The sequence below is a fragment of the Nicotiana sylvestris genome, chromosome 9 (assembly GCF_000393655.2).
Source record: "Nicotiana sylvestris chromosome 9, ASM39365v2, whole genome shotgun sequence".
NCBI classification, from domain to species: Eukaryota; Viridiplantae; Streptophyta; class Magnoliopsida; order Solanales; family Solanaceae; genus Nicotiana; species Nicotiana sylvestris.
Window position 1 is genome coordinate 123,540,191 of NC_091065.1, and position 27,047 is coordinate 123,567,237.

Genomic DNA, 27,047 nt, shown 5'->3' on the forward strand with positions numbered 1-27,047 from the left:
CATATATCTTGAATAGTCATCAATAAATGAGATAAAATATCTCTCACCATTCAAGTAAGGGGTAGGAAAAGGTCCACATATGTCTGTGTGTATGATCTCAAGTAATTGAGAACTCCTTTTGGCACCTTTAGTTGATTTATTGGTCTGCTTACCCTTTATGTAGTCCACACAAGTCCCAAAGTCAGAAAAATCAATAGCTTTTAGAACTCCGTCATTAACCAACCTTTTGACTCTATCAATAGAGATGTGTCCCAATCTCTTGTGCCAAAGACTAGATGAGTTCTCATTGATAATACATCGCTTAATTCCAATTTCTTTATCATGCAAAGTTAAAACATTGCATTAAAATATGGGGTCTAGCTCAAGTTTATATAAATTTCTATTCAAATTTTCAAAACCAATAACTTTATTATCTTTCAAAGTTTCACAGAAGGATAATGAAAATTCAAATCATATCCACTAATCGATAGTTTTGAAAGAGAAATTAAATTTCTAGAATATTTTGGAACAAAAAAAGTATTTTCTAAATCTAAGTGAAAATCATCCTTCAAAATGAGCCTATAAGTCCCCACACCTTCCACACGTGAACGCATCCTATTGCCAGAATAGATGTATTGTTCACTTTCTATCGGCTTCCTCTGAGTTAGAAAGCCCTGCATGATTTTGGCAATGTGAATTGCAGCACCAGAATCAATCCACCATGTATTATTAGAAAATTCAGTAAAATTAGATTCATAACATACAAAGGTAAAATTACCTTTCTTCTCAAGCCATTTCTTGTATTTCAGGCAATCCTTCTTCCAGTGTCCCTTCTTCTTAAAGAAACGACAAGCAACTTTGTCAAAGGTGCTTTTCTTCTTCATGGGAACACTTTTGCCCTTCTTTGCATTTCTCTTACCATGAGTCATTATATTAACACTTTTAGGTATCTCATGCTTCAACCTCTCTTCTTCTTGGACACACATGGTCAAAAGTTCATTGATTGACCATTTATCTTTATGTGTGCTGTAAGAAATATTGAATGGACCATATTCCGCAGGAAGGGAGTTGAGAATGAAATGCACAAGAAATGATTCAGACATATCCACCTCAAGGGACTTGAGTTTAGCAGCAATGTCTCTCATCTCCATAATGTGCTCACGCACTGTACGACTTCTGTCGAAAGTCATACTTAAGAGCCTCTTCATAAGGGTGCTAGCCAGTGCCTTGTCAGAGCTTACAAATTGTTCATCAATTGCCTTCATGTAAGCTTTGACCTTATCGCTATTAGGGATAGAACCCCTAATGCTTTGGCTTATGTGAGCTTTTATGAGCATTAAACTTAAGCGATTAGATCGCTCCCACCGCTCATAATTAGCCTTAGCAGCTGGCGTACTTGATTCCGTGGGAATAGGTGGTTTATCCCCACGGAGTGTCAGGTCTAGATCCGAGCACCCTAAAGTAAGAAGGACTTTCTCCTTCCATTCAGCATAATTGTTGCCAGAAAGCATTGAAATTCGAGCATTCTCATTAAAAATAGCGGTAGGAAAAGTGGTAAAGACTGCAAAACAAGGATAAACATACATAAGCTATGAAGTACAATCCATCAAAGGTGAATCGCGTAAAATACCGATTCTAAGTAAATTCTAGACCTTCTTGTGGGCAAAGGTTGCAACCCATGCATAGAATTTACTAACTTTATTAGACTAGTAAACCAAAATACATAAAAATTTATCCGTACCAGTGGGCATAAGATAATTTTAACTTAAAGGTTTACTATCTCATTCCAATTAATCTCACCAAAATGGTTACCTCCCTGTAGGGCCGGGTTACCATTTTAATAAGATAACTGGACTAAATAGATATCATAATAATTTTAATCACTAAACTTTATGTGATTTAACAACTTAATTTCTTTTATATCAAGCACTCAAGATGTTGTGGCTACTCCTAAGTACATCACATAAAAGAAAACTCAATTGGCATCTCAAAATAATTTGTGTAAATAATCAACTAAACTAAATGTTGATTAGATTCAGAATGGGTATACACGTTACATAAGCATAATACTTATAGAACGCCAAACACAAAAGTAGTTCTTATAAATAATCTGAATACTATAAGAACCTCATAGAAAAATTATGAAAACATAGTTTACAATCTAATGCAAAATTGGTGAGACGGTGCTTCGGGAATTAAGCCTTAATTGCTAAGTGACTTTACAACAATATTTAAAAGGCTCCAAAGTTTTAATAGAGCAGTAAGTTGATTCATGTCCTAAGAAACAAAGTTGAATTTTATGGCTCAAGATAATATAATAGCCCATTAGAAAAATAAATTCTAAACTAGATAATATTTTGAGAACCTTCTAATGCCAATACTACAATCAATATGACACACCGAAACACGTAATAAACACATACAAAATAAATCATGTTTGCATCATGACTTAACTGATACAGTTATATGAATTCGCAAACCACAAAGATTTATAGAGTATTCCTATTCCTATCAAAATCGGGTCATGATCGATGGACAAAAATCAGATGGACCCATGCTTCCAATGCATCTCTATAATGCAGATTCACGAATTTGAAGATAGGAACAGTGTTTAAAAACTGTACTTACGAAACAGAAGCCATCCATTATCTAATTTACGGTTTGGATGAGAGACCTTCAAATTAAAATCAAGTTAATTCCTAATCCATCATGCAATAATTCAGATATATTGCAACTATTATTGAACGATCTAGTACTGAACAAGACAGTTAAAGGTAGGCTCTGATACCACATGTTGTATTTCGAATACAAATACAGAACCAACGCAACGGAATATTAATAGGAACATACCTTCAACCATAGTTGTTCAAGTGTTGTAGGGAATCACCTTCGTAAAATGTTGGCAGAAAACCTAGGAGCCTTCTAGCCTGTGCCTATCGTAGGATGTCAGACTGATGGAGTCACAAGCGTATTTATAGGTAGGCTATGGACTTTTAGACAAATACTTTAGCCCTAAGGACTTCTCCATAAATTATAATTACCCTAGGGACTCCTAATATATGGTAATTTCTTTCTATCAAAAAAACTACCATATATGCATAACTACAGAATATTATCTGATACATTATTTCCTTTGAGAGATAAGGTAAATAATTTATTATCTTATATGTAGGCCATACTAAAAGTCTTTAGAAAAGACGGTAATTTCTAACCGTTCGTGCAAGTAAGAGAGGTAAAAATTTCCAAGTAACCACACTGTTTGATAGTAGTATGTTGTTTCATCAACACCCGGAAAATAACAATAAAACACTAAAATTCTTTTGGGGAGAGAATTTGTTGAGAGTTGCCATCACTCCAACAAATCTAAAAAAGGAAAGTACAAAAAAAAAAGTCTCACGCTAGCTGACCCACAGAATCAATGTCCAATGTAGTGCCTTACAGTTTCTAAACAACATTGGAAGAATAGAAGCTCACTTTTTCATAACCAATTAGCCCCTCAGCAGAAGAAAAAATAAAACAAAAAAGAGAAGGAAATTCTAACCCAACCTTGTCAACTGCAAAAACCGTTATATTTCAACTACCAAAAAGATGAAAAAGGAAGGCAAATGAAAAGTTAAAGAAAAGAACACTATATTCGATAACTAAAAATTAAAGCAATGTACAATTTAATTGTTTTACTGCACAGGAAAAAACTTTATCAAATCTGAAACAGTTTTAAAGTATATATATATATATATATATATATATATATATATATATATATATATATATATATATATATATATATATATATTTATATAATGTAATTCCCCACTCGATTATTTCAATATTCCAGCCTCGACTAATTAGTATTACGTCATATCACGTGGTGGCAAGCGAGTTCAATTGAATCCGCTTCATCAAAAAATAATACTGTGTATATGTATAAATTACGATTAAAGCTGCATAAATTTTGTATAAATATTTTATTTGAACCCACTTGACAACTACTATTTTATGACTAAAGTTATGTACTTCTAGGATTGATCCCGCTTGCACAAAATTTTGGATCCGCCACTGCATCATATAGTCCATTATAAAAGGTATCATAAATTTATATATCGGACTTAGACATGTGATTAAGGAAGTATATTACAATTATACTAAATTTTTTCACATAATTATAAAAAATAGTTTCCTTTTGTTTTATTTTCAAGAAAGGCATAAAGATATAAATAAAATGCTAGCTCAACCCTCTTTTGTCCCCTACTACTGTGTTCTTCATACATCTTTTCTTGTTCTCTTCTCTTTCCTACAAAACCAAAACACACTACACAGAGCTTCAACACATAAAATCTCCGAGCTCCCTCCTCTATATCTAAAATCCTCTTCCTTTTGTGTCTTTTCTTGTTCCCTTCGCCTCAATATTTTTCTTTTTTTAAAATTTTCAAGAAACTTTAAAGAACTGGTTTTTCCTTCGATCTCCATTTTTCTTTTTTTGCTGAAATTCCACTCAAGAAACAAAACGCCGTCGTTTCAGAGAACTATATTGTAGGTGAGAATTTAGTTTCCAATTTGGGAAATAATGTAGGAAAAAATAGAAAGAGGTTCTTTGTTCTTGTTTGAGAGTACTCAAAATTGGGACTCCTTTTTTTCCCTTTCTTTATGCATGTGGGTTATTATTAGATCTCAAATTGGGCTATTTCTTGCGATTGAATTGGTTTATTTTTGTACTTTAATGGGGTCTGAAGTGTAAATAACTTAATTTTTTTTTGTTTCAATGCTACAGTGGAATGCTTATGGGTTATGGTCGTTTACTTGTGGCCGAGTTTCTACTTTCTGGTGATTGCTCATCTGGTTAACTTACTCAGAATAAAAAAGGTTCAATCTTTTTGCTATTTGGTTTGTCTTTTTAAGTGATTGGGTAAATTATGTACTCCTTTTTGTTTCTTGTATGTATGTATGTTGTGCTAAGATCGATATTGTTGGAACAAAAGATACCTCAGATCACTTGTGTCGTTGAATTAGGTTATTTTGGTTCCAGTATTGGAATATTAGGGTTTCATGAAGATAAGTTGGAAGAGGGTACGGGTGCCTAATATCCCATATGTCCAAGCTTTAGTGGACAGAGTTACTCGGTACCTGGTGGAGGTAGCAAGTACCCCATGGAAATAGTCCAGCCACGGAAGCTGGCCCACTTACCACGGTTATCAAAAAAAGGGAAGGGGGTGCCTAGTGCTATTCTGCTAGGCTGACTGGATTTAGACTTCTTATGAATCAGTTAATTACTATAACTTTTATTATTATTTTGATTCTGTTTCTGTGGAATGGTGTTACTATGTCTCCATCTTAGGGAAGTGGAAAAATATCACAATCTTGTTGCTGTAATATTATTTAGTATTGGGATGGGCCTGAAAAAAGAACGGATAAATAGGAGTCATGTAGTCGACCCAGACCAATTTGGGATTGAGGCACGGTTGATTAATTGGGAAAAATAAATTTAGCAGTTAAACAAGGCATTGTTTGCTTTTCTGAGATGGAGGTGGTACTCCTAAAACATCCTTCCATGAAGAACAAGAAGAACAGGTTGAAGAGAGGCTAGTATAGATAGAATGACTCTAACATCTAGTGTCGTAACTTATGATTAAAATAGTTTATTTAGAAAACTCTTAGTAGAATTACAAAAACTTCAAGAATTTATTTATGCCTTATTCATCCTTATCCAGTTAGTAGTGAATACTTCCTTTTGGCATATATAGTTGTTTTCCACCTTTTCTTTCTTTTTCTTTTCTTCATCCCAAATGAAGCCTCACAACTTACCTCTTTTGCTTTAGTTTATAAATGTGATCCTTGGTCTCTTCTAAGCCATGTTACACAGATTCTTTTGTGAGTACATACTGAATACGAGTTTGTGCAAGAATCGGTATGGCTACATCAAGTTCTTTGCTAATTTAGAGTATTTTGAACCATTGGAACAAAGTATCCACTCACTTATCACTCCCATTCAACAAGGTTAAGTCAAGGCAAGTGAAGGATTTGCGTAAAATAGGTCCTAAGCACCTTTGTCCATTACAGAAATTGGCCAAAATTTGTCACCTCTTCGCTCAATTTCAGTTTTTCAACCCAAATGAAGCCTTGAGAATTTACCTCTGGCATTTTCATTTATTAATATATTCCTTAGTCCATCCAATTAAGCACCTTTCTTCCAATTATTCAAAAATTGGGAAAGAGTGATAGAATATATGCTTAGGGGCTTAGGGCCAATACAATAGGTAATAAAGAACCAATATGGTATATGCCTTGTAGATTTACAATAGAGACTATATACATTGCAAGTTTAGCTTTCATGAGCCGAATGAAGGTGAAGTTTAGATTAGATAGGATGATGGTGCCTAATAGACAATTTAGATACTCCCTTTGTCCCAAGGTTGGTGTAAGGTCTGTGTACACACTACCCTCCTTAGACCATACTTGTGGGATTATGCTGGATTTGTTGTTGTATGTGGCAAACTTTCTTTGTCCCAAAAAGAATGTCATGTTTCTACATTTAAAAACAATATAATTTTACAATTCTTATTTTACCCTTAATGAGATGATTTATAGCCATACAAATGTCTAAGGCTTGTTTTAGACAATAAGTTTCAAAAGTTTTCTTTTCCTTCTTAAACTCCTTACCTAGTCAAATGATACCATATAAGTTGGGACGGAAGGAGTATCTAGGATTCAATCATTTAGATGAATGATAAAATATGTGAAGATGAATGCAGAAAAGTAAATATGATAGCTAAAGTGGAGGAGCGCTTTGCAAAAGATACCTGGCAAATTGAAAGGTAAATTCCATAAAATTTGTGAAAACCAATAATATTATTTATGCGGCAGTGAATGTTGGGTCTGTAAGTTGGTCAGTCCAATATATTCATAAGTATAGATGTTGTAAAAATACTAATGTTTAGATGGATGCACGGTCATACATGATTGAATAAAATTAGAAATAATCCCATATGACAGAAGGTGTAAGTAGCACCCATGGAAGATAAAATGAGAGAAAGTCATCCGAGATGGTTTGGCTATAGATACAACGTCTCCAAACACCAGTCTGTAGGTATGATGATGTAGTTGTTAAATATGATAAAAATCTGTTAGGTCTACCAAGTGATAAAAAAGAGTGTCTGGTAGACCTAAAACACTGGAATGGAAATTGTCGCACAAGACCTACAATCTCTCAAAATCATTTTGAACCTTGGTAGGACTTTTTGATGGAAGTAGAAGATCCATATAGCCATTACCAACTATTTGGAACTAAGGATAAGATGTTGTCATTCACTTACGTTAGTCCAGTGTATGTCAGAAACGTTTTAGTCTAGTTAGAGACTCGTATCCGTGTAAGGATAAATGTGAGATCTGGAGAAGTCCTAATACGCCTTAAAACACTAGCTATTCAGTATTAGAATGAATTGGACCCGAATACATAAACGGGAACAGTAGAACAGATGATTCATACAGCTGATGCTGATAATAGTTTATGCTTGAGGATACTTGATTGATTGATTGTGTAGAGTTGGCCAAAAAGATAGCGGTCAATTAACCAGTCAAGCCAAAATTTAAGAGCAACCATTGAGTGCCAAAACTCTCTTTCGTTTGACAGTAGTGGATCAGGCTTGTCATTTTTACTGTATTTAAGGGTTCCAGTGGACTTCAATGTATCTAGACTTCGATCTCAAAAACTTGTCGTTGAGCTCTACGTTTGGACTACAAATGCTGAAATCTTATAAATTTTCCCCATCTATCTAGAGCAAGATTAAATTTACCGTGGAACAAAAGTACACCGTGGTTGATATTAAAACATTTTCCTCAGCTCTCCTTCTTCAGTGTTCTTACTCGTATACTTATTCTCAGAAATGATGCTCATGCATCCAAGGAATCCCAGGTACCTTAAATGCCGTCCATGTGGATAGTATATCAGTTTATAGGCATCTTCCCCAAAATAAAGTCCAACTTGAATGTAACAATATATAAAGGGTTCCAGAATTTTACATTTATCAAACAAGAAAAAAAGGGTTCCAGAATTTTAGTCCAAACTCACTATCCCTTAGCTCTAGGGTGCCTCTATTGGAATATGCATAGACTCGAATTAGATTCTTGCTGTGGGTAAAGAGGCAACATGGTCCAGATTTGTTGAGCTGTGTAACTCTCATGTAAAGAAGAGGTTTTTGAACTGGTCCCTGGGATGGCAATTCAATTACTGCTGTGTGTTAATCATGGGATCAATTCTTTCTTCGTTTCTTCATTTATTTTTCGTAATTGAGTCTCTCAAGGATGTGCAAGAATTTGCAATTTTAACCCATGGAGGCTCTGCGGCAAGTTACAAAGCGAAGTGACAATTCAGAAATTCTTTCTTTTATTTGTTTTGTTCTTCATTTTCCTGACATCATGTTTTGGAAGGATTTAATGAATGTATTGGATATATTAGGTTATATTGGATAGATGTCTTTTCGGAAGTATATTTCCCCTTCTGATGCACCATCTGGAAGTATGAAGTCATTGAACTTATCTGGAAAGGCAAATCAAAATTCTCAACCATCTGATCCACAAAGATCAACAGAGGCTGATGTGGACATCGACATGGGTGAGGTCTATTTCTTGATTATGCATTTCCTATCAGCTGGACCATGTCACAGAACTTATGGGCAATTCTGGAATGAACTTCTGGAGCATCAACTTTTACCCCGTAGATACCATGCTTGGTATTCAAGGAGTGGGGGGCCAAGTGGTGACGAAAATGATGATGGGATGTCTTTCCCATTAAGCTACAATAGATTGGTGGAAAGGTAACTTTCACTGCCTTATTCATCAAATGTCAATGATATATGGCTTATCAATTCCTTTTTAACCAATCTCTGTCATGTAATGTTTCTTTTATATTTCCATATTAGTAACATGTTTTCTGAATAGCATCAGAGTACAGTTTATGAAATGCTTTCAGATTAAAAGATGTTACTCTCTGTTATAGGCCTTTATCTGTTGAATTTTATAAACATCAAAATGCATGTGAAGAACAGAGATCATTCAGTTGTTTTGATTCAAGAATGAAGTATGTACAAATTGCAGATACAAAAAAAAATCATCTGGTTTATTATGCACTCGGAACATGTAGCTTTTGTTTGGCCAGTTAATCTCTTATTACTTTTTGCTGTCCTCCCCCCCCCCCCACCACAAAAAAAAAAAGAAAAAGAAAAATCTCCCCCCTTTTATCTCCAGTCCTTATGATATTTTCGTCCTCCTCCTCTGTTGAGAAAATGAAAGACGCTGGGATCACCTTCTCATTCTTTCCTGAGTTATAACGTGTGTGATGTGTCTAGGTACTCTCACGTGGGAAAGGATCACTTGGTGAAGCTTTTAAAGCAATTATTGTTAAGTGTGAGAGCTTCCCCTCTGGGTATGGTTGGTGGAAATACAGTTAATGCAGCAGCTGTTCCAACTCTGCTGGGAACTGGTTCCTTTTCACTTCTCAGCAGTACGTCTTCTAGTTTCACTACTTTTAATGTAGTAACTTCAATTTTTGTCAGTTCTTCATGCACTGTGAATTTCGATGAGGTACATTTTACGATTCCGTCTGTGTCACAGTAAATTAAAATATGTTGAAGGAAACAATGATTTAAAGTTAGTTCTTGGGGAATGATTCACATCAAACTTCAATTTTTTATTTCTGAATTTATGCAGAGGTCCTATAGAGTAATATTATTAGTAGATTTCTGCCTAGTTTCTTTAGGTGCCAAAACTGCAAATGGAGGGGGCGTAGTTTTGTGTCCTTAACAAGTGGAATCATTATGCACCATTGATAAATCAGGGTTTTACTTTCATCTTCCTCAGTTAGCTCTTCATTGCCCTTAAGCTCTCTTCCTCTCTCTCAGGTGATCAAGATCAGACAAATAATGAACTTAAGCCTCCAGGTCACTTGCGGTGGCCTCACATGCTAGTAGATCAGGTGCGTGGACTAGGTTTGAGAGAAATTGGTGGTGGATTTGCCAAACACCACCGTGCACCATCTATTCGTGCGGCATGTTATGCAATTGCAAAGCCATCCACTATGGTGCAGAAGATGCAAAATTTTAAAAAAGTTCGAGGACATCGCAATGCAGTTTATTGTGGTAACGTCTTTGGCTTGCATGTCTTATTCTTATGTTATCACTTCTGGGGACTGAACGATAACCACTTTTCTAAGTGGCTTAGTGCGCTGAGTGCGCTGAGAATGAGTTATGTAACTTCATAACTTCGTATGTATAGTTATCACCTGATCTTTTGTACAAGAATAGAATGTTTACCCCAAAGCAGAAGGAAGTAGTGGTCCCATTTTAGCTATACTGTTTGCAAATTTTTCTACATGGTGTGGGTGTGGATTTTGACATGGGGTAATCATAAAGTAGCTTTGTATTGATTATTATGATTCTGCTTTTGCTGTTATGTACTGTTGTGAATGTTTTCAATTTTTATTAGGTGAAGGCGGGTTTATATTTGCTTCTTATTTTGGCTTGAGTCATTGAGTAATTTAGTTAATGAACCTCGTTTAATGAGGTGCACTATTATCTTATTCAACGATTCAATTGAATGATTAAGAGGAATGTTGACTGCAGCAATATTTGATCGCTCTGGGAGATATGTTATTACTGGCTCAGATGACCGACTTGTAAAGATTTGGTCAATGGAAACAGCATATTGCTTGGCCAGCTGCCGTGGGCATGAAGTAAGCTGTTGCTATAGTTATCTTGATCCATCCCTTGATCTTCCGTCTTTTGAGTTCACTTGTTCTGCTTTCAGGGTGATATCACTGACCTAGCTGTTAACTCCAACAACACTTTAGTAGCATCTGCTTCAAATGATTGCATCATCAGAGTTGTAAGATACTCTTTTAAATTTACGTGAGTTCCTATATATTTCTGAGTGGTCATCGGAATGTTCTTTTTCGTTATAACAGTGGCGCTTGGCTGATGGGCTGCCAATTTCGGTGTTGCGCGGTCATACCGGAGCTGTTACGGCAATAGCATTTAATCCAAGACCTAGTTCTATTTATCAGCTCTTATCGTAAGGCCATTTTATTGTCTATACAACTTTCTTGGAGTTTTATATGCAATATCTTTGTATCTCTGATTCATTTCTTAATTGTGTCTATGCAAAGTTCAATACAAATCTTACCATGGCAAGAGGATATCTCCATCTCTAAGCAGTTCTTTACATGAGGTTGAATATCCAAAGGGAGCACCCATTGTGCCTTACTTCCGGTTAAAGAAAGTAGCTCCAACTTCTGCAGAGCTTCTGTGTTATTTTTCTACAATCTAAGAGAAATCTGTCCTTTGACATCTGGTCACACTACTTTTCCCAAATCCTTCCCAAGTGTGATTTTGTTCAAACAAAATGGTAACCTCCCAGAATAGGGTGGAATAAGACGATTCATATAGCCAACCCTAATTAATTCGAGATTGAGGCTTAGTTGATGTTAATTATTACGAAAAGTAACTGTTCACCTGGTCAATACCCTGACATAGACTTAAGCTTGCAAATGTTTGTGTAATCCACAAAAGCTCATTCGAGCTCTGATGCCAGATCATCTGGATGGTTTATGTTTTCCAAATTATCTGCTCTCAAAGCTAACTAGGCTTGGCAGTTTGCCTTCAAATGGTTAAGCTCTTCCTTTACCTTCCTCCTCAGTAGATCTTGTTCCGTGAAGTTGTCAACTATTTCAACCCCATCAGCATCTGTATTATGGCCCAAGAACACAATCAGTCTTTCAGTGTGGAGTGTTATTTTGAATTATGAAGATATTTACGAATTCAACATAAATGAGTCTTGTTCCATGAAATAACTTGATTTTTTGTATCATGCTTTAATTGCTCATGAGACATGTTTTACGGTAATTTTGTTTATTAACTATGGGAGGAAAAAACTCCCATATACAAGCGGCATACCAAAAATTAGAGAACTTACCCAAAAGAAAAAAAAAAAAAATTTACAACTTACAGGGATATTTTATCTCTTTGCATGCTCTGTATTGTCACTCCTTAACCACTATATGTGCAACACCGCTACCATCACCGCAGGTCATCTGATGATGGAACATGTCGGATTTGGGATTCTAGATATTCTCAGTTTACTCCACGCTTGTACATACCAAAAGCCCCTGAAACAGTTGCTGGTAAGTCGCAATATTTATCTGCCAGCATTCTGAAATCATTAACATGGAAGGTTATTTACATTTGCCTCAATGGTTGTAGGGAAGAATACTGTTCCATCATCAAGCACTGTTTTGCAAAGCCATCAGATCTTCTGTTGTGCATTTAATGCTAGTGGAACATTCTTTGTAACTGGAAGCTCGGACACCTGTGCAAGGGTAAGCCTGGATTACTTTGTCTGACTTGTATTTCACTGTACTTATCGTGTGGTTGTAGTTCTGACACTGATGTGTTGCTGCTTACAAGAATCTTATTTAATTGTAGGTCTGGAATGCTTGTAAATCCAACTCGGATGACTCTGAGCAGCCTAATCATGAGATAGAGATTTTATCTGGTCATGAAAATGATGTAAATTATGTGCAATTCAGGTTGATAGTCCCAGGAAAAGGTTTCATGTATTCGTTCATTCAAGTGTATTTTCATTCCTTGTGATTCATGATCTTCTTTTTTGAGTGCAGTGGCTGCGCTGTGGCATCCAGATTTTCTCCCTCCGATGCATCAAAAGAAGACTCTGTCCCAAAGTTTAAAAACTCATGGTATGTTGGAATGTTCTCAGGAAAATAAAGGAACTAAAAGAGAAAATGGAGAACTGCAATGATTCTTCTCTCAACATGTTAGCTACATTCTGTAAATTCTGTTGTCATAGATGTTGCTTGTGATGTTTGTTAAAGAAGTTTGACAACCGAAGTTTTCGTGTTTCAGGTTTAATCATGACAACATTGTTACTTGTTCCCGTGATGGCAGTGCAATCATTTGGATCCCAAGATCTCGTAGATCACATGTGAGTTCTCTTTAAATCCCCAGTCAATCTTTGTTTTCTTGGTTAAGCTTGAATCAATATCTGGTTCTGTTCTCATATCACTTCTTCTTTCTCATACCATATATTCATTTTTTAAAGGGAAAGGGAGGACGTTGGCAGAAAGCTTATCATTTGAAAGTTCCACCACCGCCAATGCCACCTCAACCTCCTCGAGGAGGTCCGCGTCAAAGAATTCTTCCAACTCCACGCGGTGTTAATATGATCGTCTGGAGCTTGGATAATCGTTTTGTTCTTGCTGCTATCATGGGTATGCTGTATTTATACATTTTTCTCAATGTGGAAAGCATCTAAATTAGCTGGCAAAGTTACAATTCTTTGGGCAGGGGCTGCTTTTTGAAATTGCAACTCTTGGTCACTGTTTTCATTTTTTTCCCCAGATTTCTTTATTGGTTACATTAGTAGATTTTCACCCTTCAATGGTATTCTTCACCATGCTTCTTGGTCCTGTTCCTTTTTGTTGATAAGACTTCTTGGTCCTGTTCCTTGTAAAGTAGTTCTGATAATTCAACTTCAGCTTGTTCTCATCCAAGAGGCCTGAGTTCTAACTCTTTTTTTTTTCTTCTTATTTTGGCTTTTACACTCCACCTATAGAATCTTGTTTTTGACCTTAAGTAGCTCTGATGGAACTGCTTTATTTGCAGATTGCAGAATATGTGTGTGGAATGCTGTTGATGGTAGCTTAGTGCATTCTTTGACGGGTCATACTGAATCTGTAAGTTATCTCCTGGAATTTTGTAATGTTTTGTCATGATTGCTGTCATCTATGTTGCTCAGATCCTTCAAATCCTTGTCAGACACGATTTGGGTGGGGCGTGGGATCCACACTGGAGTTGTTCAGCCTAATTTGGGTGCTTTTGACTACACCTATTGCGAAGAAGTATATATGCTGATTGGGTATTTGGTTTTATTTTGGGTTTATGGCATATATATAAATATATATGCACATAATTACTAGAACACTTTGCTATTATATGAGATAACTTATGAATAAAATACCAAGTGTTACAAAAAAATTAATTATACTACCTTTAATTTAACAACTTCAATTAATTGACGAAATATATACTTGTATATATTGTAAAAAACATTTGGTGGCTGCCTCTTAACACCTATACCCATACTCCTAAGTGTATCGCTGAATGCTAAGGTGTAGGTGATGATGCATCCAGCTTGCAGATCTGCACCGGTGTCTGGTGACCTAATCCGATTATCATAGGCTGTCACTAGATGACAAGCCTTTAGAGATTGTGAGCAAGACTTGCCCGAGATTGTAATGAACTGGATCAAAGGCCCACTTTCTCCTTTTATGTAGTATATTTTAGCTCCCCGAACATGACATTAAACTTACGTAGGAACTAATTACAATTGATTGCTGTTACTTTTTTTGTTTGGACTGTGTCTCATTGTGTGCATTTGGTGATTGCAGACTTATGTTCTTGATGTTCATCCTTTTAATCCTAGAATAGCAATGAGCGCTGGGTATGATGGGAAAACAATTGTCTGGGATGTGAGTCCGCTTCTCCTTGTTTTTTTTTTATTTACTCATTCTAAATTTTTTTGTACATATGTGTCGAGTTTATTCCACAAAATCGTTCAATTTTTAGATATGGGAAGGTGCACCTATTCGGACATATGAAATTGGACGATTCAAGCTAGTTGATGGAAAGTTTTCTCCGTAAGTCAATGATCTTGTTCTTCTTACATCTTTTCTCTGTACATTTAATGTTACTTCAACCTCGAGAGACTCAACCACAGGTTATGCGAGTCAAAAACATGGGGTGTACTCTGTAAAGCTGTTTTACTTGGAAGAAGAGATGCAGATTTATTACACTCAATTTGATCTTGGGTGCACAAAATTTTTGAATCAGCCATGGACAAGTTGTTAACTTTGATGTATGTTCTTTTCTATATTACAGGGATGGGACGTCAATAATACTTTCAGATGATGTTGGCCAATTGTACATATTGAATACAGGGCAAGGAGAATCCCAGAAGGATGCTAAGTATGACCAGGTTTGTTGGAGTTCCACATGTGTTTTGGTTGGATCGTCCCGGATATAGTAAATGATTTCTTAAGCATGTCTTAAACAGTTTTTTCTCGGAGATTATCGCCCTCTTGTTCAGGATACACATGGAAATGTCCTTGACCAGGTTGGTGATCCGTCAATTCTTGTCTAAACACTGTTTTATCTTTGTACTCATGTGCTGTCTATTCAAGAAACTACAAGAAAGGAGGGTTGAGATTACAAGAAACTACAATAAAGGAGGGTTGAGATCAGGCGCTGGATAGGTTCAGGGCTGCACTTTTTAATTCAAAACATTTTGAGTGAACATTTAGTAAATTTAAACACTAGTTTATCCTCATTGATATTGATTTAGAATTGAAATTTGAAAATATTCAATCTTCCATTATCCTCTATAACAGTTCAAATTTGACATTGTTAATAATTGGTATCACTGTCGATGGAGCACCTGTTAATTCGAAACAATCTTAAGTGAACTTTTTAGTAAATTCAAACATTAACTCATCCTAGTCAAATATTGATTGGGAATATATTTGAAATTATTCACTCTTTTGTTGCAGTCTATCATTTGTATAAATTTGAAATTGTACATTATTGGTATCACTATCCATGGATGGTTATTAGCAGTGCTGCAGTGGCTTGCATGGTTCGTGCTTCGTAAGATACTTGTTCTCTTGATCTGGTACATAGAGAGATGTAATTGATATGCCAGTTCATCAGTTTGCTCCATATGTATGAGGCGCCTGCTTCTCATGGTCTTCAATTCTGGGGTGTTCTTCATTACTCTGGAGTGGTTTTTCCTGCACATTGCTTCTCTGGGATTAAAGAGCCTCTAATCTATTACGTTTTGGGTGCACAATGGTTATTATAAATTGTTTTTCATCAAGCTGTATGGACATAATAAATGTACCCGTGAACTACTGCTTTCTTGCTGAAACAATGCCTCTTTTAAGTTTTTAAACTTTATTTCTCAAACTGGAAGTCTCTTTTCTCTCTCTGGGGGATCGGTTACACCAACTTCTGTGAACTTGAAAGACAGCTTTCGTTTATGCTTTTGCTTAATTGATAAATTTTACAGGAAACACAACTTGCTCCGTACAGGAGGAATATGCAAGATCTCCTTTGTGATGCAGGTTGGTGTTTTTGCTTAAACAATATCATATCTTCATTCATTCTTTTTCCCCAAATGTCTTATGTATGATGTGATGGCAGGCATGATTCCCTATCCAGAGCCATACCAGAGCATGTACCAACAAAGACGTTTAGGAGCTCTTGGAATCGAATGGAGACCCTCGTCATTCCGATTTTCCATTGGGACAGATTTCAACATGGACCAGCAGTACCAAACTTTTCCCATTGTAGACTTGGAGATGTTGATGGAGCCACTTCCAGGATTTGTGGATGCAATGGATTGGGAACCAGAAATTGAGATACAAAGTGATGAATCAGATTCAGAGTATAATGTAACTGAAGAGCTTTCTTCTGGAAAAGACCAAGGGAGTTTCTGTTCCGACGCCTCTGCAAATCCAGAATTCACTGATGAAGACAGTGAGGCTGAAGGCGATCAAAAAGATGCGCTCCGTAGATCAAGAAGGAAGAAACAAAAAGCAGAAGTAAAAGGCTTTCTCGTATTTTGTTTTAGCATTGTCCTTTTTTTATTTACAGTGCTTGATAATCATTTTGCTTCTTTCTTAAGGTGGAAGTTATGACATCTTCCGGAAGGCGTGTAAAGAGGAAGAACTTGGACGAGTGTGATAACAGTTCACATAGGATCAATCGTACTAGGAAATCAAGACATGGCCGAAAAGCGAAGAAAAAGTCTTCATCGAAGTCCTTGCGGCCCCAGAGAGCTGCTGCTCGTAATGCCCTTCATTTATTTTCCAGAATTACAGGAACATTTACTGAAGGAGAAGATGAATATGGTTCAGAGGGTGATTCATCAGAAAGTGAATCCACACTTAAGGACTCAAACGATGGAAATGAAGATTCAGATGTGTCCTTAAACAGTGAACAACATGGGCATTCAAAGGGGAAAGAAATATGCGTTGATCACTCTGATGAGACAAATAAGCTCCAGCCGTTTCCTAGCTCTAATCTCAATGGTGGAATTAGGAGGAGATTGGTCCTAAAATTGCCAAATCGCGATTCAAGTAAATATGGACCTCCTAAGAATTACGAGGCTGGTCTAGCTGGTCCGTCTTTGGCTCCTGAGGAAGCTGCTGAAGCAAGTCAAAACTACTTTGGTTGTCAGGATAACAACCTGAGTGATGCTAGTGGTGACATAATAGAAAAGAATGAAATTGATCAACCAACAAAAACTGAAAACCACTTGGACCTCTTGGTAGGGTGCAAAGATGGGAACATCAGATGGGGAGGGGTCAAATCACGCTCAGCGAAACGCTCTAGAATGGGAGAACTGCTGCCATCAAGCTCTGTGACTGGACCTAGCTCATTTAATGAGGCAATTCAGGAAGAAAATGTTGTTAATGGGCACTCAATGCTTGAAAAGGACCACCACAGAGTTTCTCCTTGTTCAGGGATCCGAAATGAAATCAATGGTATCATTCATGGCAATGATAGTCGTTGTCAGGATGCTATACACGAGGCAGAATATGTTAAGCTTTTTGATGAAACTGACTGTAATCATCCATTTAAAGAAAATGCTACTCCCGTCCCAATGAGGTTGCGTATTAGGTCAAAGATTCTTTCTAGTCATCTTGATAAATGTGGCAAGACAGATGCGAAGACTTCATTGGAGGATGCTGGGTGCACTGCTTGTGATACTTTTTCTGAACCTCAGGACACTGAGAAGGTCTTAAGTTCAGAAGCCCCCACCCAAGAAGATAGAAATTTACCAACTCTATATGATGGAGACCGTGAGAAGAGGCTAGATGCAGACAATGTTGGTGGAACTTCTGTGACTGAATTGCAAGACTCACAGAATGTGCGGTCGCATGATATGATGTTCCGAGCTGTCTATAGAAGGTCAAAATTTGGTCGGGGTAGAAGTGGTAGAGAAAGTCTCAGTGGGAATATGGAAGCGACCACTTCAAATGTGGGGAGCCATAGTTTAGCTGAGGGAGCTGAGGCCATTGTTGAGGGAGTTCGAAGAACTAGATCTATTAGATTAAGGTCAGCAACTTGCGATTTGAATCCTGCACAAAGCAATGACAGATTCATGCAGCCACATGACGGTTCAGAGGGAACATCAATGGAAAAGACTTCAGGTAATAGAGATAATGAAAGTTCGTACGAAGAACGGTTACTCGGTTCAGCTGTTGCTGCTGGGTTGCGATCTACCCGAACGCGGAGAGGCAGCTATTATGCCCGTGAACCCAGTCCTCCAGAGAGAAGGAAATCAAATCAGGCAGCAAGAAGCTCATGGTTAACATTGGTAGCTCATGAGGAGGGATCCCGGTATATACCTCAGCGAGGGGATGAAATTGTGTATTTAAGACAGGTATTATTGAATTTATATTAGTGTCCAAGATTTGTGTGTCTAGAATACTTTTCTCTAACAGAAACTGGTCCTTAATCTGCACTTGGTAATTTGTACAGGGCCATGAGGAGTACATAACTCAGAATAACTTGAGGGATTTAGGCCCCTGGAAAACAATAAAAGAGAATATAAGAGCAGTCGAATTTTGTATGGTTGAAAACCTTGAGTACACAACACGGCCAGGTTCTGGAGAAAGCTGCGCTAAAATAAAGCTCAAATTTGTAGATCCTGCATCTGCTGTAGTGGGGAAATCATTTCAGTTGACACTGCCTGAAGTGACTGGTTTCCCTGATTTTCTTGTTGAAAGAAGCAGATATGATGCTGCTATAGAAAGGAACTGGACTTCCCGGGACAAATGCCAAGTTTGGTGGAAAAATGAAGGTGATGAAGATGGGAGTTGGTGGGAAGGTAGGATTCTAAATGTGCAAGCTAAATCTCATGAATATCCTGACAGCCCCTGGGAAAGGTATATTGTCCGATACAAGAGTGATCCATCAGAAACTCATCAGCATAGTCCTTGGGAACTATATGATGCTGATACCCAATGGGAACAACCCCGTTTAGATGATGAAACTAGAGAGAAGCTGATGCGTGCATTTACTAAGCTGGAGCAATCTGGAAATAAAGCTCAGGTAGCAATTTTTGCATGTGGTACTAACTCATATTATTAACAGAACATGTCTCAATAGTTCTTTTTTGCAGGATTATTATGGGGTTGAAAAATTGAGACAAGTTTCACAGAAGTCAAACTTCATTAACAGGTACACTAGTTGCTTTCATCATTTTCCGTTTACATTAGTTTCATGCTCTCACTAGTTGAGTTACTTGGCAGTGTGTATTGTGGATCTGTGATTATCAGAATACTCCCAGACCCCATTTATGGGAATACACTGGGTTCGTCGTTGTTGTTGTTGATTATCAGAATACTCGTAATGTAAAGTTCCGTATTAATAATTTGCAGGTTCCCTGTTCCCTTGTCACTTGAAATCATTTGGGCTAGGTTAGAGAACAATTACTATAGGAGTCTGGAGGGAATGAAGCATGACATTGAGGTGATGCTCTCAAATGCGGAATCATATTTTGGAAGAAATGCTGAGTTAACAATGAAAGTGAGACGTTTGTCCGAGTGGTTCAGACGGACACTCTCATCTTTGTAGTAACTTCCAACACAATTTTGTAGAAATTTACTGTCCATTAACTTTAGTCCTGGCCCCCCCTGTAAATAATTTTTTTCCCTTTCTAATTTTTTGATTCTTTTTCTTTTCTCAAATACCAATCCTTGTCAGGAGAATAGGCTGAAAATTCTTTGTAGGGAGGTTGAGAGAGATTAGATGAATGCTGGGGAATTCATTATGTCTAGTTTAACATCTGAATGTACTCTAACTGATCGAAGATCATTGAAGCTCAAAAATCTGTGGCTTATACCCATTTAATGGAGATATCTTTAGCCCAAAACGACGCCTTGCTATCTGTATTTATTAAGGCTTACATAATACATAGTTTATCCCCTTTGTAGTCAAATCCTTTTCACAGAAAGCTTTTTTCATACCCCACTTTGTCCACATGGCTAGTGCGTATTTTTCAAACAAAATGAGCGCGTGAAGAGGTAAAAAATATATAGTATGTAGCTTTATTTATCTATTTTGTGCAAGGGAAGAACAGGATTAGCATTTTTTTTTTTTTAAAAAAAAAATTGTTGGGTAGAACAAGATGAGTTTTTTTTTTTATATTATGTTTTTGATTTTTTCGGCAACATTTCAAGTATTTTTTTATATGTTGTGGCACGTGTCAGGTTATGATTAGTCTGTGAAATTGAAAGTGGTCAAACACAAAATGGAATATATTACGCACTTTGAAAAAAGTTGGGTGTATAAAAGTTTTGCTGTGAAGGAAGGGTGTGTAAGGGAAATTGGCTATAAATTCAAGGGGTAAACTATGTATGAAACCATTTATTAATGGAAAAAATAAATAATTGGCTGGTCGGCCAACATTAATTATATTCACTTACGGGATACCTGATGGTTTGGATAAGTTGGAAGAAATCACCTAGTATTTTTTGCCTCCGTGGATTTGAACTTGAGCCCTCATTGTTCTCTCCCGCTTCATTGATCATTAGTCTATACCTTTGGGTGCTATACAAAAAAAATATTTTTCACTATTATTTCTTAGAGAGTTTAAAAATATATATTTTTCTTTATTAATGATTACTGCCTTGCATGGGGCAGTGAAAGCCCCAGAAGAGGAAATTGACCTCATTAAGATCATATACTCTCCCTTGCACCCAAATTTGTCACCGCCCAATTCCCAATCTGGCGTGATCGTGATGACGCCTATCACATTACTAGGTAAGACGACAATCACATAATAACTATGCATTATAAATTAAAGACATGATTTAGCAGGTTCAATAGTGGAAAATCTCATAAATAACTGATAAAAAACAACTGAAACTCAACAACAACAAATCCCAAAATCCTGGTGTCACCGAGTACATGAGCTACTAGGTGTCAACACAGTCTAAGTCTCTAATATAACTGTCTGAAAACCGAAAGGAAGGAGAGTCGAGGTATGCGGGCGTCATAACAACTACCTCAATAGTCTTCGAGCAGATACTGCACCTAATCTAGCAACTGCCGTATCCAGATGTACCTGGATCTGCACACGAAGTGCAAAGTGTAGTATGAGTATAACCGACCCAATGTACTCAATAAGTAACACGACTAACCTTGGGCTGAAATCAGTGGCGAACTCAAGAAGATACAGTCTGAATCCATATAATGACAGTACAGATATAACATTGAAATGACAATAAAAGCTCAGAGAACTTCCATAATCAGCGGAAATGTAGACATGCTATCGAGTTCAACACTGATAAAATATGCCAAGTACAGCTAGCATGAGGAATATTGCATCTCTATGACTATATGTCAAATATGCATGTCAAATGTAATGCGTCACAGTGATACTCCCAGGTACTCGCGCTCTCAGAGTACTCAATCTGTCTGGTCTCAACCCTCTCTCATCACACATAATCACTTAGCAATGTACGGTACCTACGCTCAATGCTGGTATGTTAGACTTCGGAGGGGCGGATCCTGCCGAAGCGCTAATAAATAGCCAACATGGCATGTTGCGGCGTGGAACTCGATCACATAAATGACCAATAAGGCATGTTGTGGCGTGCAACCCGATCCCATAAAATGACCAATAAGGCTTGCTGTGACATGCAACCCGATCCCATAAATATCACTCACAATCCGTCTCTCAGGCCCCAACTCAGTCATCAATCTTTCCAATTTTACGGGCTCATAATCTCATACCACTCAGCCCAAAAAATAATAACATGACGTGATAGTAAATGATAATAGAGACCGAGATATGAAATATAAATGAATGAATATTACTGAGTACATAATTGTAATTTAGGAAAATAACTCAACAGCAAAAAGGACCCCAGTGGGTCCCAACAAAATAAGCACATAGCCTAAATATGATTTCTAGCATGAATCACAGTTCAATTACTCTAAAATAAAGATATTTTTAATATTATATTATATATTATTTTGTACTGATTGATATGAGATATACATGCAACGCACATGTCCAGATACTAGTTATACTAAAAATAGGAAACTTCTAAGGTCAAATTTGAATTACTAAAATGCCCATAAAAAATTGAATGCCCATTTTATCCTCAATAAAATAATACATCTAAAATATTTTTGTACAATAATGTAATTATATATTTTAACAAATTTATTAAGCTACCGACATTTTTCATATACAATGTATATGAATATGAAAACTACAAATTATTATAGAATTATGTGGGTAAATATTAAGTATACTTACAACCTTAAATGGTATAAGTACTTGTTTATTGTAATTATTGATTTTTAAGTCATAAAAAAGTCATTTTAACCTCTATATAACGATGAAACAAAAGGCTGACTGACAGCTGTAATACCCTTCGAAAAATAAATATGCTCATTCATTAAATGATACATTAACCAATATTTTCTTTATTGTTATACAAAATTAAATTTGGATCACTTGAGAAGTTGCCTTAAATAAGTACTACACAAAATTCATTTAATTAATTCAATAAATGGACTATTCATCTACTAAATGCCGATACACAACAAAAATCCGAAGACGAATCTCTTACCTGGACATTTGGAGAGCTTTATTCACAATGGTTTTGAGAATTTCTTTTCCTCATTACCTTTCTCCATTCAATTTCCTTTAAGTTTTGACATAAAGTGTAAGTTACAGGTGTCTAACTTAATTGTCTTTTATCTCCTATTTAAGATTGATCTTCCCAAAATTCTTTTACATAAATCTTCAGTTACACAAAGAAGTTTTGACGATTGCATGGAAAGAGAAGTTAAGATGGCATTGGCAGTAAAATTAGTGTCCATTGCATCAGTATGACTGTATGAACTTCTTTTCTCCAAGTCTCAGAAAGATGACATATGACGCCGACCAAGCCTTGGATAAAGAAGCCGCATGAGCATATTCACAAGACCTGGATCACTCTTTCCTCTTAGAATGTTAAGAATCTTGTATTGAGGTTTTGGTTACTATTAGATTCATTTTCTTAGGTAAATTAAGTATTCTTCAATTGTATGTTATGGTGGCTTGATATGTAATGTACTACTAGCTTTTTGGAACTACTCCTACAATTTTGTTGCTAAAAGAAGTGTTAATTCTCTTTACACTTTAATGTCTTTATCTGTACTATATTTCTCGTAAACACTCAGTTGGCTTTTGGATTTTGAGTGTTCGAAGCTAATTTTATAGTAACATTACTTTCAAAACTTTGGTACAACTCATAGTTTATTATTTAATCTGATATACATGAATAAATGCAAACATAATTCTTGCATTATTTAAAAATTATAATTATATGAAGACATATATCATATATTCATTTGATTTATATAAATACTAGGCCTTAAATCAACTTCATTTGGCACTATCGGAGAACTCTATAAATTTCACTTCTGATATATGGATAGAATTTGCATGTAATATGCAAATAGTATCGTGGTTATTTTAGCATATTTACCCATGATGTTTCATAATATTTGCATATTCAATTTCATTTTGGAGAAAAAATATTCCGTTTGAAATATTTGCAAATTACTTTTATTTTAAACTGCCTTTAAATAACATATACGGGAAATTTTAATTGATCGTATGGTTGAAAATTATATCATAGATAAAGTTGGTCCGAGCGTACGACCTCCAATTCCATTATAAGAAGTATTAATGATATGCAACAAATATTTCTTGACCCAAAATTCCTCTTTTAGGAGTCGTGATGACACATAGTCTCTAAGACTAGGAAATCCTAACACTTACTGAATTAATAACAAAATTTTTAACCAATTAACTATTAAACATAAACCAGAAATTCTATATAGAGCCAATAATCCCAAGTAGATATACAACATCCCAAAACCGGTAGTACAAGTCATAAGTTTTACTGAGTGTACTAGAAGATCTCTAAGTATAACTGTTCCGGAATAGAAATAAATAGTACAAAATAAACTTCAGAAGGTGACTCCGAGGCCTGCGAACACAATGGCAAGTATACTTTGAAGTCTCTGCCGCAAATCACAGTCAGCTAACTAATGACCAACCCGCTCTGAAGTACTTGGATCTACACAAAAATGTGCAGAAAGCGTAGCATGAGTACACCACAGCAGTACCTAGTAAATATCAAGATTAACCTCAGTGGAGTAGTGACGAGGAATAGTCTAGATACCTACTAGACATAATAACCTGTATAAGTATGAATACAAAACTAACATGGAACAATATAAAGCTAAACATGGTAAGAATAATGTTACCATACTTGCAATAAGAAATAGAACAACAATTAATCAACAAGGAGTCGTAGGTGATAACGCCATAAAAAGTAGAATACAGTTAAAGTCTGGTGAAACCAAGTAAGGGAAGAACAAGTAAGAATCAATAAAATAACCGCTTTCACACAAGGTTTATACAATAATTTCCTAAGGCACCACACCTCATAATCACAAGTCACGGTGCAATCACGAACCCTAATTACTTGGCATCTTGTGCCCACATTAAAAATCACAACCGCACGGATAACTCACGTGCTGCACGGACAACTCACGTGCCAATATCATTAATACTTTATATTTGTACGGACAACTCACGTGCTATGAGAGTAATAATATTTCATATCCGCGCGGACAACTCATGTGCCAATGCCATTAATACCTCATATTTGTACAGACAACTCACGTGCTAAGAGAACAACAATATTTTATATCTGCACGGACAACTCATGTGCCAATACTATTAATACCTCATATTTGTACGGATAATTCACGTGCTAAGAGAGTAACAATATTCCATATCCGCATGGACAACTCATGTGGTAACAATAACAATATCTCATATCCGCACGGACAACTCACATGCTAACGGTACAACTCACGCATAAAAGGCAGGTATACTAGAATATATGTAAATGATCAATAAACATCAAGGTTCATCTTCTTGGACTGGTATGAGTGGCTAACTACGGTGTATGCTTGTGCAAGTGTCCTATCACATCTTGAGTGAACAAGTAAGATCAGAGACAATGAATGACACATAAGAAACAACACAACAAAGCTGTAATATGCATGACTCAAACAAGGCAGGCATACCACTATACACATATCATCAATAACAATGCTCCCAGGACATCACAATTCATCATAAATCATCACCGGTATAGCCTCCCCTGTCTCGTCATGTGCGCAATAAATCCCCACCTTGTCTCGCCACACGCGCATAATGATATTCCCACTTTGTCTCGCCACATGCGCAAACCCACATATATAGCCTACCTTATCACTATGCATGTGCAAATATCAATAATAACAATAGCACCGACAACTCACGTGCAAACACCCCCACAATCCTCTCAACAATTTAACGTGTGCCAAAAACATAACAACACAATATAATAACTCGTACCACATGTGCCCATATGACACACTATTTCCTCAAGAAAATTCCAATACCACAACCACACATAACTCTCAGCTCAACAATACTGAGTACAACAACAACAACAATAACATGGGAGTACAATAAGTAAACCAATATAAGAATTACAAAACACAAAGAATAGAAGAACGAGCTCACAACGAAAGACATAACAAGTAATAATGGTTTCAAATAAGAATAACTCAACAATAAGAAAGACAGTGTGTAATAATGATATCAAATAAGAGTAACTCAACAATAGGAGAAATAACATGTATCAATGATTTCAAATAAGAATAACTCAACAATGAGAGAGATAGTGTGTGACAACAATATCAAATAAGAGTAGCTCAACAATAGGAGAGATATCATGTAACAATGATTTCAAATAAGAATAACTGAACAATGAGAGAAATAGTGTGTAACAACGATATCAAATAAGAGTAACTCAATAATATGAGAGATAGCATGTAAAAATAATTTCCAATAAGAATAACTCGACAATAAGAGAAATAACATGTAATAACGACCTCAAATAGGGGTAAGTCAACAATGGAAGAGGTAAAATATAACAATGATTTCAAATAAGGATAAGTCAATAAGAAGAGATAACAATAACTTCAATTAAGGATAATCAACTATGGAAGAGATAATATGGTAATAAAAGAGGCAACAACTTCAATTAAGGCATATAAAAATATATTTGGCAATAAAGGGTAGAACACGAATCAATCAACTTCAAATAAGACATGTAAAGGTAAATTTAGAAATGAAGGATATAACATGATAAGACAACTTTATTTTAATATACATAAGAACCTAAGAGTCTAAATCGTTCAAATTTTCACATATAAGCCATGCACACACTTGTCACCTCGTGTACACGTCTTTCACGTATTTCAAATAGTACAAACAAATCAATCCATACGGGGTAATTCCCTCACATAATGTTAGGCAAGATACTTATCTCGAAAGCCCTCAATCAATACATTAAAATAGCTTTCCCTTTACAATTCACCTCCGCTCGGCTCAAATCTAATCAAAATCGACTCAATAACATCAAATAATGAAAGAGAATCAATTCTAATAATTAAAGTTGTGATCTTTACACGATGCCTCAAATTTCAGTAAAAGTCAACCCGAGGCTTGCCCGGTGTCACGACCCCAGTTCACCCTCCGTGAACTGTCATGACGGCACCTAGTCTCTACGACTAGGTAAGCCTAACAAATGCGAAAAATAACAATTTGCGGAAGAAATAATTGAAAACCAAAATAACCGAATAAAACAATATTTAAGATGCCACTCGGCATATACAATACAACTCTCGAAACTAACAACATTTCCCAAAACCCGAAATCTCATGAAACCATAAGCCTTTGAATGTCTACAAGTTTCTAACTCCAGAATGTCTAACAAAAGTAAGCACAGAAGGGCTAATACTTAAAGAGAGAATAGAAAGGGACTCATCGGTCTGCGGACGCGGAAGATATACCTCGAAATCTCTGGG

General features: G+C 36.2%; 1 protein-coding gene across 2 annotated transcripts; it reads left to right on the plus strand.

Annotated features, from left to right (window-relative positions):
* The first annotated feature begins 4,228 nt into the window (after positions 1–4,228).
* LOC104215180 (uncharacterized) lies at positions 4,229–19,980 on the plus strand. Of its 2 annotated transcripts, none has more exons than XM_009764932.2 (25): positions 4,229–4,513; positions 4,748–4,839; positions 8,429–8,786; positions 9,318–9,472; positions 9,870–10,106; positions 10,590–10,699; positions 10,774–10,851; positions 10,931–11,037; positions 12,051–12,145; positions 12,225–12,340; positions 12,447–12,550; positions 12,641–12,718; positions 12,885–12,963; positions 13,081–13,249; positions 13,644–13,714; positions 14,429–14,509; positions 14,607–14,677; positions 14,919–15,015; positions 15,094–15,153; positions 16,105–16,159; positions 16,239–16,639; positions 16,723–18,486; positions 18,585–19,157; positions 19,228–19,286; positions 19,487–19,980. In XM_009764932.2, the coding sequence occupies exons 3-25, from the start codon at positions 8,443–8,445 to the stop codon at positions 19,680–19,682; spliced, it is 5,100 nt and encodes a 1,699-aa protein (XP_009763234.1). In that variant the 5' UTR covers positions 4,229–4,513; positions 4,748–4,839; positions 8,429–8,442; the 3' UTR covers positions 19,683–19,980. The 2 variants fall into 2 exon arrangements, with proteins under 2 accessions (XP_009763234.1, XP_009763235.1); XM_009764933.2 differs by having other exon boundaries at positions 4,229–4,509.
* Positions 19,981–27,047: the final 7,067 nt, after the last annotated feature.

Coding starts and splice junctions, on each gene's coding strand:
- LOC104215180 (XM_009764932.2), top strand. CDS start 8,443: ATGTCTTTTCGGAAGTATATTTCCCCTTCTGATGCACCATCTGGAAGT. Junction 15,154..16,104: donor ATGGAAATGTCCTTGACCAG/GTTGGTGATCCG, acceptor TAAATTTTACAG/GAAACACAACTTGCTCCGTA. Junction 18,487..18,584: donor AAATTGTGTATTTAAGACAG/GTATTATTGAAT, acceptor TAATTTGTACAG/GGCCATGAGGAGTACATAAC.